Source organism: Bidens hawaiensis, unplaced genomic scaffold (assembly GCF_021521415.1).
Source record: "Bidens hawaiensis isolate Kalapana, Puna unplaced genomic scaffold, B.hawaiensis_p1.1 tig00009224_1, whole genome shotgun sequence".
NCBI classification, from domain to species: Eukaryota; Viridiplantae; Streptophyta; class Magnoliopsida; order Asterales; family Asteraceae; genus Bidens; species Bidens hawaiensis.
Genome location: NW_027491681.1, coordinates 620319 through 638591, shown reverse-complemented (window position 1 = coordinate 638591; position 18273 = coordinate 620319). Strand labels below are relative to the sequence as shown.

The 18273-nt window shown below is 34.8% G+C and overlaps 3 protein-coding genes, 1 non-coding gene and 2 pseudogenes across 4 annotated transcripts; 2 read left to right on the top strand and 4 right to left on the bottom strand.

The window, feature by feature from the left end:
* Window positions 1-248: 248 nt before the first annotated feature.
* LOC143531774 (putative LRR receptor-like serine/threonine-protein kinase RPK1 pseudogene) lies at window positions 249-778 on the top strand (annotated as a pseudogene).
* Window positions 779-2513: 1735 nt separating this feature from the next.
* Window positions 2514-2629, bottom strand: LOC143531777 (small nucleolar RNA Z103; annotated as a pseudogene).
* A 135-nt stretch (window positions 2630-2764) lies between these two features.
* LOC143531778 (small nucleolar RNA snoR137) lies at window positions 2765-2912 on the bottom strand. Its single transcript, XR_013135082.1, has one exon. It is a non-coding gene; the product is annotated as a small nucleolar RNA snoR137 (small nucleolar RNA).
* A 1056-nt stretch (window positions 2913-3968) lies between these two features.
* On the bottom strand, window positions 3969-6593 carry LOC143531707 (D-cysteine desulfhydrase 2, mitochondrial-like). Its single transcript, XM_077026950.1, has 6 exons — window positions 6132-6593; window positions 5972-6014; window positions 4953-5279; window positions 4728-4857; window positions 4488-4643; window positions 3969-4367 (listed from the first exon to the last, which is right to left on the bottom strand). Exons 1-6 carry the CDS (start codon window positions 6414-6416, stop codon window positions 4151-4153), a joined length of 1158 nt encoding a protein of 385 aa, XP_076883065.1. The 5' UTR covers window positions 6417-6593; the 3' UTR covers window positions 3969-4150.
* Window positions 6594-7790: 1197 nt separating this feature from the next.
* Window positions 7791-10241, bottom strand: LOC143531734 (putative pectate lyase 5). Its single transcript, XM_077026978.1, has 4 exons — window positions 10075-10241; window positions 9007-9747; window positions 8175-8313; window positions 7791-8096 (listed from the first exon to the last, which is right to left on the bottom strand). Exons 1-4 carry the CDS (start codon window positions 10179-10181, stop codon window positions 7872-7874), a joined length of 1212 nt encoding a protein of 403 aa, XP_076883093.1. The 5' UTR covers window positions 10182-10241; the 3' UTR covers window positions 7791-7871.
* A 2377-nt stretch (window positions 10242-12618) lies between these two features.
* LOC143531773 (proline--tRNA ligase, cytoplasmic-like) lies at window positions 12619-15779 on the top strand. The gene is made up of 12 exons (XM_077027000.1): window positions 12619-12673; window positions 13158-13231; window positions 13423-13515; window positions 13612-13728; window positions 13796-13983; window positions 14058-14124; window positions 14210-14332; window positions 14507-14659; window positions 14727-15011; window positions 15100-15318; window positions 15401-15494; window positions 15715-15779. The coding sequence occupies exons 1-12, from the start codon at window positions 12619-12621 to the stop codon at window positions 15777-15779; spliced, it is 1533 nt and encodes a 510-aa protein (XP_076883115.1).
* The last annotated feature ends 2494 nt before the right edge of the window (window positions 15780-18273 follow it).

The following is an 18273-nucleotide window of genomic DNA, read 5'->3' as shown; positions in this document are numbered from 1 at the left end:
ATATGATAATATGATTGTTGCGATTATAGTTATACATCTTCAAAATCGAGGAGCTCAAAGTAGCTTTGTGAGGGAGTGTGAAGCATGGCGAAGCATTCGCCACCGGAATCTATTGCTCAAGCATTAACTTTCAAGGAAATGATTTCAAAGCTTTGGTATACTAGTTTATGCCTAATGGGAGTCTACAAAATTGGTTGCATTTAGGTGAAGGCACATCCCTCGATCTTCTCCAAAGAATAAATATTCTCATGGGTGTAGCATTTGCACTTGATTATATTCACAACCAATGTGTACCAATTGTTGTTCACGGAGACTTGAAACCTAGCAACATTCTACTCGATAATGAAATGGTAGCTCATGTTGGAGATTTTGGTTTAACTCGTTTACTTGGAACTTCACAACTAGACAGCTTAACTGGGATTAGAGGAACAATATGCTATCTTGCTCCAGGTAAATAAAACTTTCATATGTACTTACTCATAGTATTGCTTTATTTCTAGAGTCTTATTTCTAAAGTACTTGCTTATAAATTGTAGAGTACGGTCTCGGAAACGAGATGTCAAGTAGAGGAGATGTCTACAGTTTTGGAATTTTATTACTAGAGGTCATGACAGGTAAAAAACCGACTGACATCATTTTTTAGGAGAACCTTAGCATTCAAAAATTTGCTGCAACTGCCTTGTCAGGCAATTTAATGGATGCTATAGATGTTAACATTCTGAATGTTTATCTAGAGAATGAAACTTTTATGCAAAATAGGGAAGAAAATCTAAAATAAGTTGAGAAATGCTTGGCTTTAATATTGAAGATTGGAATATCACGTACCCTTGATTCTCCATCAGAAAGGATGGATATGAAAAGGGTTGTACAAGAATTGCAACCTATTTTGGACACACTTCAAAACATTTGAGGTAAGGTTTTTACATTTGAGGTAATGTAAACAATCTTTCAGGTCTAACACCAAGCTTCAATAAGGAGTTAAAAAGAAGTCATCTTAGAGATGGCGTATCGTGTGATTCTTCTTTTCTTTATTACTTTGCCCATGTATGCTTAAGTTTGCTTAATTTCATATTGAATGAAGTGTACGATTTTTGTGTTGTAATACTTACCTTCTTGTGTTAAAACAATATGAGCGTGAGATAGTAGATTCGTGCATCAGATGGGGTCGTATAAAAAGTAATCAAACTAAATTTGATATAATCCACCAAGTCATTGCAAATGCATAATGAGAACTAAGTAACCATCCTAGGGATGAAGTACGCTTCACCAACAAAATTAGGTTGATCACCTTCCTCTCGTTCGATGGTTTTCTTCCCGATAAACACAGAACATCATTCTTCCGTCTCTCCTTTGCGCCAGGCAATTGGCTCAACCACATTGGGCAATTGCCCAAACATTACAGTTGTGGCTGAGGCAATAATGACGGCGATAGTGGCAGTGACACTGACAGTCGTCTCATAGCTCAATCATAATCAATATAAACTCAGTGTTACGAACCTCGTTCGTTAATCAAATGGTTGAAAGAAAATAGACGGAAACCAGAATAGAATTCATAGATTTTTGAAAGAGACTTTGATTTATTAAATCATAATATTTTCATTCATAATCCTAAAACATAATGGCTTATATAGCCAAGATACATAACCAACCCACTACTTAATTAACTACCCACTAGGCCACTACAAAGATATTAAACGGACAATTATCAATCTAAACAAATACAAAGAACATAGAAAAGTTGCATTGCATGGCATTAAGTTGAAGTTATGGAAACATGGGTGTGGTGGCACACAACACTCAGCAAACGTGGGACATTTTCATTCAAAACAACAATTATGTCTGCAATGATTTCAGTTTCATTAGCAACTTTTAGAGCTTGGGCCAGTTATTGTTTTGTCACTAAGTTTGAAACTCATGTTTTTGAAAGCAAAAGCCTATCTGGCTTCAACCAAAAACCGAATATGTATTAATTTGGTCATCAACTTAGCTATATATTATTAAACTCATTAAAAGCCTAACTGGTTTCAACCAAAAACCGAATATGTATTAATTTGGTCATCAACTTAGCTGGTTTGAGTCCATATATTAAGTTCTAAACATAGAGATAGAACATTATATTTAATGAGAAAAAAATCAAATATAATGGCAGAGACCAGCAATAATGGTGGCGAAACTACGTACTCACTGTAAATTTGTAGTTTGGTTTGTTAAAACACCATACTAGCATTGCCACGTGCGCAACGAGTGAACTTTAACTAACCCATACAATTAGCTGAAAAGGGTTACCACCCCCATCTTTAGTCCCATGTTGCAAGTACCATGTTGTGATTTGGCTATCGAAATTGTGATGGTGTGGTGTAGTTATGGATAGCAATGAAGCAAAGGAAGCATGTTTTTACATCAAACATACATCCAGTAGCCTCACAATACAATAATATTAGAGTTAATGATTTTAATTACAGCGTATCCTATTTATTTTTACCAGTCAACAAATATACAAGTTATAATAGAGAATGGATCCGATTTCTGGCTTGGTTTCTCTTTAATTAATAAATAAAGAGAAATAAATAAATGCGCTCAGTATAATCAACTTCGATCGATCATCTGGGGAAATAATCATCACTTCCATTCTCCATTCATCTTAACAAATATAAAATTATAACAATAATTCTAAAACAAAAACAAAAACTCGAGAGAAAAATAATAATAATAACTAAAATGTTGAAGTTGACTTCTAATGTTTTTAAGTATATAAAACATGAAGAGATATGCCAGGAGACAGGTAGCATCAATGCGATTGAATTCACATGGAGCTGTTTAATACTGGCGAATAAATATTATTATTAATCTATGCTCCGGAAACTTGAATCACTCTCATTCGAATGTGAGAGAGTTCACCATTATGAAGCAACATAATTGATTGATACTACTCCAACGAAACTATATAAATGAATTAGGTAATTAACTAATTATGAATCGGAAATAGAAAACCGGTGGTGGTTGTTGCGGCAAGTACCGTCGGAATGCAGCGGCGGTGATAAGCAGTTGATATTGATGAATTAAAGGATGAAGATCTGGTTTTTATAGGGGTGTTAAACCCTAATTCTGCCTATTAGCCGTTGCAATGTGGTTGACTCTGCAAATACGGGCTTATTCACTATTTGGGCCCTGGCTTCCAATTTTTCTTTGGGCTTGAGGCTTTGTGTAGATAAAAACCAGTTTTAAACCCAAACCGAACCGGTTTGACTCAAACCGGTTCGGTATATAAACCGGTTTAGAAGCAAGATAGGACGGCCTGGTCACGTTGGTTCGGTCCGGTTTATAAAGTGTTTTTAACTGGTTTTCCTCAAACGGTTCGTTTGAAAACCGGTTTGGTAGAACTTAAGAGAAACCGGTCCTGAAACTGACGGTTTGGATGAAACCGGTTTTTGTACACCTCTAGGTAAAGTGTATAAAAGATAACGATACAAAATAAGTATATATTTAAATATTATAGTATTATAAAATAAAAATATATGTGATTGTTACAATACAAATACATAGTTTTTTTAGATATATCAATCTCAACGTGGTTTTAATGTTAGTATATTGGTATATATACATGTGTTTATGTGTTAGATACTTGAATGGTGGATGAGAATCAATGAATTATTTTACTTTTATATCAACGTGAAAGTGATCTCTACAAAAACTTCACAAAGTCTAGAAAACTAGGTGAGTCAGGTGGGTTTGGGTAATAGGTCAATATAGGTTTTTGAGCAAACTAAGTAAGCTCACATAAAAAGGATTGTTAGAAAAAAAATATATCAATGTGGGTCTAGTCAAAACGGGTTAAAATGAGTTTATGGGTGGAGGTGGCAGTGGCGGTTATATTGGCATGTCATGTCTAACTTTAAACCAGTAACCCCCAATTCCCAAAGATGTTTTTTGATTTAGTTTATATCTATTACGTCTTACACGTACAATTTTAACTAGAAGCTAAGTATTTCTATTACCACATATTATAATATAAAACCCTGTCTCTTTCAAACACCCAGCATAATTTGAAGCACTGTTAATATTAATAAATACATAATCAAAATGTTATATATGTCATGAAAAAGAGAATAATTGTTGTTATTGTGACAAACATGTTTGAAGAACACAGCTTTTAAAAGTAAGACTTGTATCGCTGAGCTAAGCCGAACATGCCAAGTGTACCACCCGTGTGCAGCATCACCACTTTTGCGCCCCCTTTTCTTCGCTGTTGACTAAGTTGACTCGCTAATTCCCATCCAGCCAAAGTATATATTGGATCCACTAACACACCTGTTTCTTGAGCTATTTTTTGGCATGCTTCTATTTCCCCTTTCAACACATTACCAAATCTGTAATTTAAGCCATAGAAAAGATTCCGTCTTTATGAGAAAAAATGTCACCTTTATTAACAGTATTAAGAACTTATGATCTAATGATGCTTTCAGTAATCAGATACGATAAAGACGTACTTTCTTGGATGTTGACGTTCTACCCAATTTACGAGTTCATTATGCATCATAGGCAAGTCAAAACATTGACATAACTCGGATATTAAACTTTGTTCCTTTTTTTTGTACCCTTCGACTGTGTCAGCCAGCATCACCGCAGTTACTTCCCAGGGGAGTCTAGTACAAAACAGAAGCGTTTGTTAATATTCCAATTAATTATTTACGATAATTATATAAACATTTTGCATAATGAGCACATACCCTAGACATAAGGCTCCGATTCCTAAACCAACAGCCGTTGTGCCAGTTCCCGCATCCACAATAATTTTCAGAGGCTGGCCTTTTCCAAGTATATGATCTTGCGACAAGTATTGTACAAGGCGAATCAAGCCTGTAAAGTTTAATATAGTCGGTCAAAACCTATAAAACCAAATCAAGCCATTTTTATTATTCATTTTATAAATAACTAGTGGGCTTGAAGCTTACCAGGCAGTGCAATCGCATCGCCTGCACCTTCATTAACGATTACAGTCTTTTTTGAATTTGAAGACTGCCCGTCGTCTGTATGTTGAAAATTTGACTTCATAGTGTGATTTGATGAAGCTTTAAGTAAGTCATCAAGGTGTACTACACTACCACCTATTGAATTAGCATGTGATGATAACATTTCTTCCCTGTTAGCATATATAGATCTTGGAACATATGTCACACTTCCATATAACATTGAGATTAAACTGTATCCTGTTAGTATCTGAGGTTGTTCTCCACGTAAAAGCAAATGCGCCTTCAGTCCCCTTTCTGCACAAGAAACAGCTGAAAAACACACAAACTGATAATCAAGAACTAGCTTTTAAGTGGATACACATGTTTCAACCCCCCCCCCCCTCCTCTCTCTATCACTCTCAATTAGCAGTGTGAACAAGCCGAGTTGGACTAGGTCGCGCTTGTCACTCTCAATTATTATTTATTAGTTAAATTATATACATTTTCTATTATTTTTATATATTTTGAGAAAAAACTTAAACGAGCCTAAGCTCGACTAAAGCTCGTATAGCACCTCAAACGAGTCAAAGTTTGGCTGTGAAGTGTTTACTTAATACATAGAAGTCCAAAAGAGGTCAAACTTAAAAGTGCACAAGGCTTGACAAACCTAAACGAGCTTAAGCTCGGCTCGAACTCGTTTAGTACCTAAAACGAGCCAAAGCTCGGCTGTGAGGCGTTAACTTAATACATAGAAGTCCAAAAGAGGTCAAACTTAAAAATGCACAAGGCTCGAGCTCGGGCTTGAGCTCGTTTAGTACCTTCAACAAGTTAAAGCTCAGCTGTGAGGTGTTAACTTAATACATAGAAGTACAAAAGAGGTCAAACTTAAAAATGCACAAGGCTCGAGCTCGGGCTCGATAACTAAACGAGCTCTTTATCGATCCGAGCTTGAGTAGCTTGTGAGCAGCTCGGCTCGTTTGCACCCGTACTCTATTAGCTTTAACCAACATATGCATACATACCAACAGCTGCAGCATGTGCACTTTGACAACCTCCACATGTAACCTATAAAAACGGTGTAATCGGAACCTCAAGTCATCATTCCTAATAACATTTTACACGCATTACCATAATCAACGTGCGCATTCGTACAAGCAATTAAAACAAATAATGTTACCGTACCACATCGGTTCCTGAACATTCTTCGACAAGTGGAAGCAATGCATCGAGTTTCCTCGCCTTGTTACCGTTCACTAGCGGATGCAACAAATCGTCACGAACGATATAAAACGACGATGACTCCGATTTCCTTACATTCTCACCCAAACAAGGATGTGAATTGCTGGAAAATGTTGTTTTACCAAATTGCCCTAAATGGTGTTGAATTTGCATATTAGAAACCCTAATTTGGTGGATTTTGGTATCTGGATTCATTAATGTCCATCTCCTGTTTAATATTTTAAGCATAAAGTCTTCACTACTACTACAGGTGACCTAGAAAACAGTATAAGTTCATTAGTTGTGAGTTTGGATGTTAATTAATAGAATGAAAGTAATGGCGTACGGACCTGATGAGTAATTGAAGTGCAGGCTGAGTGTCTGAGAGATGAAATTGGTTGAACGATTAACTTCATTGCCTGCTTCGATGTTAGCAGAGATTATGTCTTATCGGATTAATAAACGAACCGGACAAAAACAACAAAAATTGTTAGGTAAGCTTAACGGACAGATGTTGCATTCATTTAATAGTGTTTTGGTAATTTGGAGTATGTTGTAGTTAGTATGTTTTTATTTATTTGTTTTTCTACCAAGTTAGTGAATTACTCTAGTATATAAACCAATTGAAAAATAAAATAAACCCTACAATGTTAAGTGTTAAGTATTTAATGGTGTCATGCGGTGTAATTTTGAATTTGCGGGCGAACTTGTTTAGTTTAGACACTATTGAACGGGTACTTAAAAGGCAAACGGGCATTTTACCTGTTTAAACATGAAATTTAACATGTCAATTCGTGTTTACCTATATAGTACACGACATATTACGGTCATAACTGATACCTGATAAAATTGTGTAGGTCTGTGTCGTGTATATCTGTGTATCGTGTCTAAATTGTCAGCCCTACTTATTATATTATGTTTCTTATTTATACACTCACGTAAACTTAATGTAGGATGAATAGTAGTTTGTCATATATGAAAAGTTAACGTAACATTTTTTTTATAATTAAAGAAGTGAAATGGTGGAAGACGGGAGAGGGTTTGATGGAAGGCCTCCAAAAAAACAGCATAAAAAATAAATAACTTAGTCGTGAATCGTCTAATTTGACCAAAGACCGACCCATCTGCTTAAGCGTGCATACATCTTCGCAAAAAGTTGGCCCGCTAATGTTAAATTGAACCTAAACCTACTATTTCCTTGTTAAGCTTGTACAAGAAATTCACACAATAGTGTCAATAAGAATTACTATTTTAAGTGAGTGAATTATATGCATTTGTAGAGCATTAAATAATTGTACCTTAATATACTTTCTAATGTTGTATTATCCTTAATAGTTATTCTCTTCGTCTACACTTTTGATTTACGAGAAGTACATATATTTCAAATAAGCATAAAATGTACGATGGGTTGTTTATGAGATATGCTTATTTGAAATATATTATTTTACATACAAATAATCATATTAAAAAAAAAGAACAATCTCAAATGCCTTAAACCAACACCACACAATACATACATTAAATAAATATAAATATACCATGTAAATGTCAAGAATAATGTTAGCACATAAATTTTAGCTCTTGTATGTTTCATTTATAATCCATAAATCATGAACTCCCTTATGGCAATAGAAACATGCTAACTAAATTTTTTTTTTATCATTTTGTGTTAACTTATAAAAATATATCAAAATGATAGGTGGACTAATAACACCTAAAGCCTCTCTTGCATTGAAGCACGCCTGCATTAGCTGTGATCGAGCCAACGAGGGAAGATGATCTTGCACTCAGGCTTGATGCTCTTGCATAACTCTTGGACGCTCCTTTGCCAGATGGCGTGAAGTATGCACCATTTAGCATGAGGTCGCCTTCTGAACGCCAGTTCCACCTTTTCCACTCATCCTCCGATGCCTCCTCCCGCTTTGTCACCTAAAAACACAACATAACAAATTTATAACTATATGAAATGATTGTAATTTCTTCTTATACATATGTACCAAATCTCACTTCTTTGCTATCGTGAGAATTAGGAGCTAGGAATCTATTCCCTTGACTATTGATTGTTGGTGAAGCACTTCCTCCAATTGCATACATTTCCCAATGAGTGTAGTCATTGTTCACCACATGGAAATATCCATGCCTACATCTATATTCATAAAAACAACAAGTTTGTAAATTATGTACATTTTTTATTTGTTGACTCTAACATGAAAGGGTTGTCTAATTGACTTGTTTAGATATAAGCCAATTCAAACATAACTCGTTTAATAAACGGGTTAGATGCACCAACCTTTTAATGACGTGAACCCATATAGACAACCAAAAAGCTAATAATTTTCTTAGCTCGTGTAATGAGTTGTCGCCCCTACTCGATATATATATGTATACATATATATATATATATATATGGGAGGGTTATTTTGAGAACTATGGTGAGTTTTAAGAACTTTAAGAACTCAATTTTGAACCACACATTTAATTAAATGATATGAATTATGTGGCTGAGATTAAATTTAATTAAAAAATGAAGCAGGAGAGAGAATAAGTATTTTTGATAATTACACAAGTTTAAACGTTAGTTACACATGTGTAAAAAGTCGATTCGGTGTGTAAAAAAATACCGTAATTTTCTGTACATCACTTACACTTACGTATTACACATGGGTAAAAAAATTCGAAAAAAAAAATTGTTACGTTGAGTTCTTTCGAGTTCTTAAAACTCAAAGTGGTTCTCAAAAGAAATCAATCATATATATATATATATATATATTAGTAAAGAATTAATACTATAGTTTATGGAAACAGTAGAAGTGACTTGGAGATAGTATGTAGGACTTGCCTTGGCATCCTTTGAACAAGACCTTCACCAAAATGGTTAAATGCAATGGTGACTTGCATGTTTTTGTCTTGAGTTAAACTATCACTATGCCCTAATAACATGACCTTATCATGATGTGTCATGTAATTATTGGATATTGTGATGGCTGTAGATCCATGTATGGCATCAATCAAGCCATCATGACAATTAGACAATGAACAATGATCCACCCATATATGACTTCCACCAAAAATAGAGATCCCATCACCGTCCGATATTGTTCTCCGCCCGTAATGGTCAGGCGAGTCACGAACATCGGCATTCCCACCTTGCTTACAATCATGTATGTTGACACCATGTATGATGATGTTTGTTGAATATTGGATGGTGATGCATGGTCCACCGGCTATATGAACATTGGCACCGCGGCCATCAATGGTCTTGAATGAGTTCATCATGATTTCTTGTTTAAGTTTGATAGTCATGTCATGTGCAAATATGATCCATAATGGTTCTTCTTGGATCACACCGTATCTTAATGTTCCTTGTTTAGGGTTAACCGGATCATCATTTTTAGAATCTGTCACAACATATATTTTACCATCACGTCCTCCAATCGCCTGTTTGCCAAATCCAATTGCGCAATCAGCTAACCGTTGACGATGGTTTTCCCAACTCTTGTCACATCGCCAACAATCATCAATCGGATTTCCTGTCCCGCATGAGAAAAATCCCATATTTCTCCTAGATTCGTTTATACTCCTGCATTGCCACAAATGAATATTTATGAATATAGGTGTCACTAATTAAAATGTTAATGTTTCATTTAAAAAATCAATACTCTTTCACTAAAATTAACATTTTTCTAAAAATAAAAAGTTGTGTTTTTTTTTACAATTTGAAGAACCAAACTCACATTTTCCTAAAAAGACAACAATTTCCACATCAAATAAACAAATTTTAGCCGATGCAGGGTTGATGGACCCTCATGACCCTCCCTTAGTTCGTACATTCTTTTATGCAAACTGAAAACATGTACACAAGTTAAATATAAAAGAAGTAGCTAGGTTAATGTTATCCAAGGTTTACCTATGAAAATGATGCGCTACAAGCTTAGGATCTTGTACATGTGAAGATAAGGTAGAAATAGGGGCAATAAAAGCAAGAATGAGAGCTAGAAAGATTGTCAACCCCATGTCTTTCTTCCCTCTTGATTCAAAGAGAGAAAATAATGTGTCAAAAGGTATGTGGTGAATGACATTATTAATACTAAAGCTTGAGTGTGCATTCAAAGGCACATGCACCTACACACATCCAATAATAACCATTCAAGATAAATATTTTTTTTAAAATAATATAAAACTGGAATAATATTTTTTTAGTGTATATATTTTCGTAAAGACTGGCATGACTAGGGATACGATTTATTTGTTTTTATTAGAGAATTATATTTTTATAATTGTTTTAGTTGTGACACACTAATGTTGCATCTTTAACTATTTGATCTGTATATTAAAGATAATAAAGTTTAAAGCAATCTTTTCATGAACATATGTGTGTGTTATTGTTTTTAATTATATAAACCCTTAGTTTTTAGTTATTAGAATAAATTTTGAGTTTATATATATCTAAACGTTTAGTTGATTGAAAATGGCCTTTAGAATAATGTATATTTGGATTAGAGATCATACTTAAACACTAGTATAAAATCTGGTAGTGATATAAAATAATTAAAAATCAACTCTTTGATTATTGTTTGGCATTACATTTGAAAGTGAAAAGAAAAATTAAAGGAAGAATTCATATATATCTTTTTAAACCTTAATGATGATATATTTAACTAATATTTATAATATCAGCTATATCATTTACCAATAGCTTAAACTTTAGTCGAGCCACTAGATTACTTCGATTTTAAATAGTGAGCTCTCTTTCATTTGATCCAATTTCAACACATTTAAGTTATAAAAAAAATGGGTCACGGGTCTCATCAAAATCAAATCTTAAAAGCCCTTAAAAGAGTTATAACATTACACTTATTAATGAAACTCTTTGGCCATCAAACAATAATTTCCGCGTGTCATGAATCTTACCAAACCCAGATAGTCCTTAAACGGGGTTATAATATCACATTTAAGTAAAAAAAAAAGCATGTCATGGTCTCACGAAACTCGAATAGCCCTTAAACGGATTATAACATCACATTTATTTGTGAAACTCTTTCATCATCAAACAATAATTTCCGTGGGTCAGGGGCCTTCTATTACCGCCCACCATTGTCAACCTCCTTTCCCATGCGTCAACTACAATCTCCACCTACATCAATCACCCCTTCGTTGTTGGATTTCTTCTGAATCCCCGAATGAACATGTTAATCAGCCATCGTATCTGGTAGCCCCTTACATTCGCTTTATTTATAAACCCTACCCTCGCCAACTCATTTTCATCTTTATCACTCTTACCACCACCACACCAACCTTGATTCCAGACCTAGTACAATTGTAACTTGTGGCATATTACTAACATACTATGTTATGTTTAATTTATAACATTGATCTTAATGCTCTCTAATACAAACCCGGGTTAAATGTACATTCATTTAAAATTTAAAGAACAGTTCATGAACATAAACGAACAAAGGTAATAGAACATAAATGAAAATATGTGAACAAACGTAAACGAAGACAAACTAATATAGAGAAACACACTTAAATAAACACAAACGAACAAATATAAAACATTAAGTAGATGATTCATTCAACATTTTATCCATAAATAAACATAAACAAACACAATCAAACATAAACGGATCAAATTAGGTACATGTATATTACAAACTACCTTATAATAAATTAAACTAAAATCCAAAAAAATATGAAGAAAGAAAGAAAGAAAGCAAGCTAGTTAAATTAAATAATATATTTAGGAAACGTTTTGTTTGTATCTATGGCAGTATCAAATGTAAAATTAAATTAACTTAGATTGATGACAGAACATAGTATGTACGTGTGCCATATTGGAGCCTCATGACACGTTGTCATAGCCCAGCCTGAGAACAAAACAAGAAGCCCATGAGGAATGATATCTAAGGGTTTGTTTATAAATAAAGTTGACGCGCACGAACAGCATTATTAATTTATTTATTATTCTTTTGTCGGCAATAATTAAGGTGACTACTAGCGGGAGTTTTGTTCAGGTATTCGGGTTCGTTTTGTTCAGTTAGTTTTTGCAGAATATATGTTTTGACTTATTTTCTTGATGAACATCTTTAGAATATATTCTTGTTTGTTTAATGTTTTTTTTTTGTTTACTTAATGAACATGATGTGTTGAGTATTTGATGTAAAGTTCTTGGTATTATCGTTTAGTTCGTATGATTATATTTGGTTATATTAAACCCCTTGTGACCTCGTCTTGCATGAATTTGTTTCGTGTTTGTTTTTACTAGGTGTTTTTTGTTATTTTATGGTCTAGCTAGCCTGCCTAGCCATAGGGTTTAGTTAATCAAATTTGTCTAACATGGGTTTCTCTTCACTATTATCTGTTGACAATGAATTATATGATTTTATGTAGTTGTGTTGTTATCTCAATTTTATTATCCTTGATTGATTGCAGCTGATAGGTACCCAAAGATATGGCTGGTGGAAAAGGAGATAATAATGCCACTGCTTCTGTTGTCCGATCCACGAGTGGGTGTTTTTTCCTCTTTACGTGATCGAGCTTATTCCAACCTTGGTTTTTAAATGCGCACATCACATGATCCACATGATACCGTTTGATGCAATTAGCCAGTATTTTTTGAACAAATTTTACCATCGGTTGAGCAATGAGTTTTGAGTATTTGAACAAATTAGACACTCCATTCAACAAATCTGGCCATAGATGATGAGAGTGCACTATATTTTACTGTCTAAAAGTTAACAATTTAAATTATTATTTGTAAAACGCATTGATCGTCGCACTTTTCAAAACCAAGTTTCCATCACACGCACGCACGCACAAGCTTACCGGATGTTAGTTTAAATTTCTGCTTACACCAACTTTGGTGTATGTTAAATTAAATGCTTATAATGATAACTTAGGTTTTGATGCGAAACCAAAGAGCTTCTCATGTCCACATACTTACATTTTTATAAAAGCATTTTGTGTATGTAATCAACATTTTGACTGCAGAGGAAAGGAAGAAGGTGACCGCTCTATGTCTTACCAATTCTAAAGATAGCAACTTTGGGGAATGGTATTCCGAGGTATGCGGTTTGTATTATGATTTTCTAGCCTCCCATGTATTTTCTAGGCTGCACTTGTGTAAAATACAAGATTTCATTCATATACATATGAACCTTAGGACAAAAGTTGAACTCATATATTTAAGTCTATGTAGAGTTGCATAAAGCGTCCCGTTGTAATTGGATATTAACTCATCTTTTCTGACTCCCAGGTTGTTACCGTTAGTGAAATGATCCGATGTCATGACATAAAAGGCTGTCACATCCTCCTGCCATGGTCAATGGGCATTTGGAAAAGAATGCAAGTAAGGATTTTATTACAGATACATGTATTGGTACTTAGATTTACATGTGGCCATGTCCTAATAAGCTTGTTTTCGGACTTGTTGTTGTTCATGCAGAATTTCTTTGAAACAGAAATGGAGGAGATGAAAGTTGAACTCTGCTATTTTCCGATGTTAGCGTCCAAAGATGCACTACAAAAAGAGAAGGATCACATAAAGGGTTTTGCTCCTGAGGTAAATTTACAATTACAACCTCACATTCATCTGAGCGGGTATTTTCTGAGAGTTATTTGTTTTCCAGGTTGCTTGGGTCACAAGATCAGGTGACTCTGATTTGGAGGTTCCTATTGCCATTCGTCCAACTAGTGAAACCGTCATGTATCCCACGTATTCTGATACGATCAGGGGACACCGCAAGTTGCCCTTAAAGCTTTATCAGTGGGCCAATGTTGTTCGATGGGAGTTGACTAATCCTACTCCATTTATCAGGTAATAATCTCATGACGATTGACGATTTTGATTACTGCTTTGCTTTTGTTGTCTCCAACTTTCGATTATTGTAGGAGCCGTGAGTTTCTTTGGCAAGAAGGCCACACTGCTTATGCTACAAAAGCCGAGGCAGACAAAGAGGTATAAAGCCAAGAATTAAAAAACCAAACCAAACCAAAATTGTTTTTCTGTACGACTTATGTGATTAATGAATGATGTATTTTAGGTTCTTGAAATCCTTGAGTTGTATAGACGATTGTATGAGGAGTACTTGGCCATCCCTGTTGTGAAAGGGAAAAAGAGCGAGATGGAGAAATTTGCGGGTGCGCTCTATACTACTAGTGTCGAGGTACTTATACAAATGGCGTTTTTAATCTTTTACTTAAGAATGAATTGGTCAGCTACGCTTTCTTTATTCTCTAATGCGCGCTTAAAAAGTGTGCCTTTGACAACATTGTGGTTTGGTCGAATTCAGTTTGCCATCGACACAAGTTTTTATTATATATTAAACTGCTCCCTGCAGGCCTTTATTCCAAATACCGGTCGAGGGATACAAGGTGCAACTGCACATTGCTTGGGCCAGAACTTTGCTAACATGTTTGACATTAACTATGAAGATGACAAAGGGAAAAAAGCTATGGCCTGGCAGAATTCCTGGGCATATAGTACCAGAACGGTAACTAACTAATCGTCTCTCTTTTATAACAAAAAATTTTGATATAAAATGTAGTATTTGTTTATAGATTGGGGTTATGGTGATGGTTCATGGTGACGATAAAGGCCTGGTGTTGCCCCCTAAAGTTGCAAAAGTACAAGTTATTGTGGTTCCCGTGCCTTACAAAGATGCAGATGTTAAGGACATGTTAAATGCATGTTCTGCCACTGTAAAGACTTTATGTGATTCGGGTATTCTTGCCAAATCGGACCTTCGAGACAATTATTCGCCTGGTTGGAAGTATTGTCATTGGGAAATGAAAGGTGTTCCCCTCAGGATTGAAATAGGACCAAAGGACCTTGCTAACAACCAGGTAATAGAGATAGATAGATAGATAGATTATACTCGTTCAGTTTCAATCTTTAATGGAAAGCATGATCGATCATGCGTGTTGTTTTCAGGTGCGGGCCGTTCGTCGTGACAATGGAGCAAAAGTCGACATCCCAATGACAAAGTTGGTCAATAAAGTAAAGGGTATGTTGGATACTATCCAGCAAAGCATGTTTGATGTTGCTAAGCAAAAACGAGATGCGTGTATTCAAGTAACGAAAACATGGGATGAATTCATTGAAGCACTAGGTCAAAAGAAATTGATCTTGGCTCCATGGTGTGATGAAGAGGTAATATATATGTTAAATAAATAAAAACCATAACGGGTTTAACATGTCACTTGTTTGGTTCACATCTATTTATGATTAACAGGAAGTCGAGAAGGAGGTGAAAACAAAGACGAAAGGGGCGACGGGGTCTGCTAAGACACTCTGTTCTCCAATTGACCAGCCAGAACTGCCCGAAGGTATGTATTACCTCTTCAACTCCTAGGTCTCAAAGCATCGTTTTTAGTAGGATTGGCTTTACTATTCAAAAGGGGGTAGCGGCGCAGCTTGTTGCCTGTTTGTCTGCATAGAAATGGAAGTTAAATAATATTTTCAATTACCTAAAAAAAAAGATTAGCGTAAACAGCTGAATTTTCGATTGCTTATTGGTATGTATATGTAACTTTATCTTTGTTACAGGCACATTATGCTTTGCATCAGGGAAGCCTGCAAAAAAATGGACGTACTGGGGACGAAGTTATTAACAATTTCGTTATCTTGTCGCTTGGATTGGAGTTCCATCCAATGAATGTTACTTGCCTTACATGAATTCTAGTTTGAAAACTGACACTCTTATACACTTTTGTTGCATGTTTTAAATTTATAAATTCTATAGATACATAGGACTACTCAAATGTCACGCTAGGGCAAGTGCCTAGGCGCAATATAGGGACGGTAAGACACCAAGATCGTCCCATGACACAAGAGCGTCTAGTCGAACACTCGAACCCATATAGAATTGTTTGTTTTCGAGATAAAGTTTTGAAAAATATAAGAAATGGCTCGAAATATATATTAGATGGATGGTTAAAAGTGACGGGTTAACCTTTTTAATGGTAGTTTGGTGATTAATCACAAAATAATTGCGGTTTTCGTTCTTATGGTTTGTCCACATTTTACAGTTTTAGTTCAATAATTTTAAATTTGTGATTTTCGTTAGGGCTGTAAACGAACCGATCGAACACGAACAAGGCCTTGTTCATGTTCGTTCGTTAAGAAAATATTGTGTTTACGAACGGTTCACGAACACTTACCGAACGAGATTTTATGTCCGTGTTCGTTCATTAAGAAAATTAATGTGTTCACGAACGGTTCACGAACTCAAACGAACATAAATAAAAACGGTAGAAGCTAGAGAATAAGACTAATGTATTCATCAATGTGAATATTGAAAGCCCGTAAATGAATCGAATGGACACGAACAAGGGCATATTCGTGTTCGTTCATTTAACTTTATAATTAATCGAACAAATATTTATGTTCCCGTGCGTTTATTTAAAGGGGCAATTTCATATATGCCCTTGCAAATATTAGAAATATCATATATGCCCATGTAAAACTAAAAATATCATATATATATATATATATATACCTTTATAAAAAAATTAAAATATCATATATATCCAATTCATTAAAAGTTTTTTATTAAATGACAATTTTATCCTCGTCTCTAACCTAACGTGCACCATTAATCAAATGAATAATTCTTTCTGGCCAAGAACAATCCACCAACATATTTAACCACAGTGAAAATTGCTGTGGGGCTTTCGAATTCACAGATCAAAACCAAAACAGAGGTTCTTACCCTCACCATTTCTATTGCCCACATCTATCACATTTCATTTCCATTGGAGGTTCTTACCCAATATCTCACTGAAAACCATAAACCTAAACTAAATTTCCATCGATTTCATCGAAGAATTTCATGTGAAAAAATCATGTTGTACCCGCTGCGGCAAACCACCGTCCTCTTCTTTGTGGCAACAACCGTCGTTTCCGCCACCGCCGACACACCATATTCTTCTCCAAATCCAAGATGGATGTTTGAGAAAACCACCTTTATAGTTTACCCGTGGCGACGTTTGAAAGTCATCGAGTTTGTTACCTCAAATCCAAACATACGTAAACTAATATATATTGGTTCGATTACAGATGCAAGTTTGATATATATCGATCAAACATATTATGAGCATAGCATCAGATTCAATAAACAATTAGGTATCGACAAATAATAAAAGGAAAGGGTAGAATAGTCAATTAATTATAATTTGGTATATTTGATATTTTTAGTTTTGGTAGGGTATATATGATATTTTGAATATTTGTGAGGGTATATATGAAATTAATCCTTATTTAGAAATGGACATTTGTGTTCGCTTATGTTCGTTAGTTTAAAATATAAACAAACATAACTAAACAAAGATAAACGAACATAAATAAACATATATGAACCAATGTGAATGAACACAAACAAAGTTAAATCTGAAAACACATAAATGAACACCAATTAACAAATATAAAACTTTTAAGCATATGACATATCCAGATAATATTTAATTACTTTTTATTAATACATAAACGAACGTTCATGAACATAAATGAACGAACGGAACATGTGTTCATGTTCGTTCATTTAATTGAACACAAATTTTGTGTTCATGTTCGTTCGTTTATTAAATAAACGAACATAAGCGAACTTCCCGCCGAACGGTTCACGAACAGTTCACCAAACGTTCAGTTCGTTTACATGCCTAATTTTCATCATTGTATTAAACCCGACCACGCTAACCCGTCAAGTCTAGCAACGTGCCCCATCAACGTAGACCTCCCAACATGAAATTTAGTATTAGAAAGGATAATTGTTAAAATAAGTTAAAATAATAATTCAAGTTCACATAAGTTAGTTATAAGACCATGAGTAGTCATAAAGTCTCACCTTCAGACTCTAGGCATTATGCGACACGTGGCCTCTATAATGCTTAAACTGGAGCTTATTTAATAGGGTGTAGTCATAAAGCCTCGATAATGCTTCAACTTTATTATTTTTTTTGCCTTCCACGAGCGTTATGTACAAAAGGGCGAAAAAAAAGCCATAATGTCGGAAGGGGGTGCGGGGGTGCGGTGTGCCCCCGACGTTATAGCCCATAACGCCTCTGTAATGCTTAGAGCACGCATGGTGTAAGTATTTAAAAAGTATTT

Excerpts from the sequence above, each read along its gene's own strand:
- LOC143531707 (XM_077026950.1), bottom strand. The coding sequence starts at position 6,416 with ATGCTTAAAATATTAAACAGGAGATGGACATTAATGAATCCAGATACC. Across the intron at positions 6,015-6,131 it reads AATGTTCAGGAACCGATGTG|GTTACATGTGGAGGTTGTCA; the intron begins GTACGGTAACAT and ends CCGTTTTTATAG. Across the intron at positions 4,858-4,952 it reads CGATGCGATTGCACTGCCTG|GCTTGATTCGCCTTGTACAA; the intron begins GTAAGCTTCAAG and ends TAAACTTTACAG.
- LOC143531734 (XM_077026978.1), bottom strand. The coding sequence starts at position 10,181 with ATGGGGTTGACAATCTTTCTAGCTCTCATTCTTGCTTTTATTGCCCCT. Across the intron at positions 9,748-10,074 it reads GTAGCGCATCATTTTCATAG|GAGTATAAACGAATCTAGGA; the intron begins GTAAACCTTGGA and ends GTGGCAATGCAG. Across the intron at positions 8,097-8,174 it reads ATTCTCACGATAGCAAAGAA|GTGACAAAGCGGGAGGAGGC; the intron begins GTGAGATTTGGT and ends TTGTGTTTTTAG.
- LOC143531773 (XM_077027000.1), top strand. The coding sequence starts at position 12,619 with ATGGCTGGTGGAAAAGGAGATAATAATGCCACTGCTTCTGTTGTCCGA. Across the intron at positions 14,660-14,726 it reads GGGCATATAGTACCAGAACG|ATTGGGGTTATGGTGATGGT; the intron begins GTAACTAACTAA and ends ATTTGTTTATAG. Across the intron at positions 15,495-15,714 it reads CCAGCCAGAACTGCCCGAAG|GCACATTATGCTTTGCATCA; the intron begins GTATGTATTACC and ends TCTTTGTTACAG.